Source organism: Pteropus vampyrus, unplaced genomic scaffold (assembly GCF_000151845.1).
Source record: "Pteropus vampyrus isolate Shadow unplaced genomic scaffold, Pvam_2.0 Scaffold34, whole genome shotgun sequence".
NCBI lineage: Eukaryota > Metazoa > Chordata > Mammalia > Chiroptera > Pteropodidae > Pteropus > Pteropus vampyrus.
This window is the reverse complement of record NW_011888815.1, coordinates 6,057,175-6,059,776: the sequence shown is the minus strand read 5'-3', so window position 1 is coordinate 6,059,776 and position 2,602 is coordinate 6,057,175. Positions and strand designations below refer to the sequence as shown.

Sequence of the window (2,602 nt, the reverse complement as noted above, 5' to 3'; positions counted from 1 at the left end):
GATCAGGTGTGAGCTAAGAAACCGGGGACGAACGTGAAGGCACGCTGTCCCCATCCTTTCAGGCCTTCACCCCCAACACGGGTGTCAGTTGCAAACATACAAGCGTGGAGTCGATGACGAGGGACAGAGAAATATCCGAGTCGAACAGGGCGGCTGAGGAAGGGACCTGACCTGGCCTCGAGGTCAGGGGAGGCAGGTGGGAGGCGGGGTGAAGAGAGGGGAGCCGGGGGGTGTCGGGCCTGGAGCGGGTACCCAGGGAAGGGTGCCCGCCCCCTGCTGCTCTGCTGCAGGCGGGACGAACGCGGCTGCCACTCTGGAGCGTCCTTTCTGGGCTGGCGCAGCCCTCGGCCCCTGCTCTCCCTGCGTTCCCGGGTTCGGCGTGTGGGGGCGGGGAGGGCGGAGTGATGGGATCGGTGTTGGAATGAGCTGGATGGAGCTTGGGAGGGGCAGGAGTGGGGTGCGGACAAGCTGTCCCGCCTCCGCCCTCCCCATGCCACGGGCCGTGGCCCAGCAAGGCTGCGGGCTGGCTAAGACAGCCGCGGGATGCAGCGTGGGCACCTGTCCCCGCCAACGCCCCGTGGGGACCCGAAACCACTCTGGCTCCACCTGTGCAGGGGGCCACCTCAAAAACCGATGAGGGAAATCAACCCAAAATATCCAGGACAGGGCGGAGAGAGGCAGAGGCCCTTGTCTTCCTCAGGTGTGTGACAGCAGCCACACAGGCCCCCGCTGCTCGAACCCTGTCATCCCAGCCAGGCCTAGGGGATGAAGGCAGCGTGCAAAGGTGTGTGATGAGGCCGCTACTCACCAAGTGTCCCGTCTCACGGAAGACGCGGCTTTCGACGTGGATGGCCGGATTAAGCATTTTATACACGTACCACACAGGCGTCTGCCAAGGAGTGACTGAAAGCTCGCGTCCCTTCACAGTCCCTGTGCTGGAGCCCTGATCCCGTCGTGATCTCTGGGAGGTGGGGTGTCTGGGAAGTAATTAGGACACAAGGGTGGGGCCCTGTGGACGGGATTAGTGCCCTCACAAGAGGAGACCCAACAGAGAGGGTCTCTCTCTCTCCATCACCTCAGGACACAGCAAAAAGGTGGCCATGAGCAAACCACAAAGAGCCCCCACCGAGAACCGAATCCAGCAGCACCCTAAGGTTGGACTTTACCTCCCCCCCAGAACCGTGGGACGTAAACGTCCATGTTTGAGCCCCCCCATCTGTGGTTTCTGTTAGAGCAGTGTGAGCTCAGCAAGAGAGTCCATGCTGGGTTTTGGGGGGAAAATGTGAATTCCAATCATACTTTTCCCTTCTTTTCTGTATTTCTTGGAAGATAATACTTTGGAATCCACAAAACATATTTTGAAAAACTTAGCCACCAGCCTAGGAAAGAATGAATTTTGGAATGGTCTACCAAATGCCTCCCATCTATTAAACAGGGGAGGTCTATAGCTATTCATGGGTGTGTGTGTGTGTGTGTGTGTGTGTGTGTGTGTGTGTGTGTGTGTGTGCATGCGTGCATGCGTACGTGTGTGTGTGTGAAAGGCTGCAAACAGGTAACAGTACCTAATTATTCATTGTCACAAACTACCTCAATTTTTTTCAAGCTCCTAGGAAACAGCCATGGTTACCTAACCATCCCAATTTGCACGTAAGGTCACCAGCCACCTTGGTGTGCCCAGCGAGTGTCCTGGTTTTAGCTCTGAAAAGTCCTGTGTCCCTGGCAAAGACCCCTTCATCCCAAGCAAAACAGGATGGCTGGTCACCCCAGTGGTGCCAGCCTTCCAGGCTGTGATGACGACATTCTTACCACAAACTGTCCAGTCTATGTCCGATCTCCCCAGTGATTGTGTGCCACCGTAGACAACATGTGTGTAAACACGTGTGTGCTTTAACTAGAGTTTACATAGAAAACACAAAAGTCATCTACTAGAAAACATTCTCTTTTGGAGCCACGTGGGTTTTTTTTTCCCTTAGATTTTTATTTTTGCACATTCTTGTGATATTTCCCTTCACAGGGAATGGGAGGTTAGCAAGATCAGCTTTTTAGATGATTCGATTCTAAATGTACATTTAAAATAACAATATCGAACAACCAGTGGGAAGGTACAAAACATTCCATTACCACTTTGCCTGAACAACAATAGGAAAAGACTGTGTCCACACCCCATCCAACCACAAAGGTGATTTCTACTGTCTCCGGAGTGACCGGTTTTAAAGGACAGGCAGCTGTAGGGTGACCTGTCACAGCGTCAAGGGCACACCCTGCTCTTGCGTGACTCAGAGACGTGGTAACCTAGGATAGCTCATGACTCCGTGCTGGTAAGAACTCATGGTGGGATACTTCTCAAAGATAATCATTCCGACATGGAGATAAGAATGAAGATCTCAGACATTTATTTCCCAAACAGAAGTGGGTCACACCCTTCACAACCTATGCAGGTTAGCACCCATCTACGAGGTCGTGAGCCACGATAGTGACATCGAACTAAACCACTTGGACTCACATAATAGAGTTCCCGTCATTGGTCCTGCCTTCAAAACAGTAGGCTGTCACCCTGACCAAATTCTCATCAATAAATTACTTTTACAAATACCACCAATGC

At 52.9% G+C, this 2,602-nt stretch overlaps 1 protein-coding gene across 1 annotated transcript in view; it reads left to right on the top strand.

Moving 5' to 3' along the window:
- Positions 1–405, top strand: part of TTC23 (tetratricopeptide repeat domain 23) — a 51,498-nt gene extending 51,093 nt beyond the window's left edge. Inside the window, exon 11 of the mRNA XM_023529012.1 lies at positions 291–405. Within this exon, the coding sequence (XP_023384780.1) occupies positions 291–405 (115 nt within the window). The remainder of the gene's footprint in view (positions 1–290) is intronic.
- Positions 406–2,602: the final 2,197 nt, after the last annotated feature.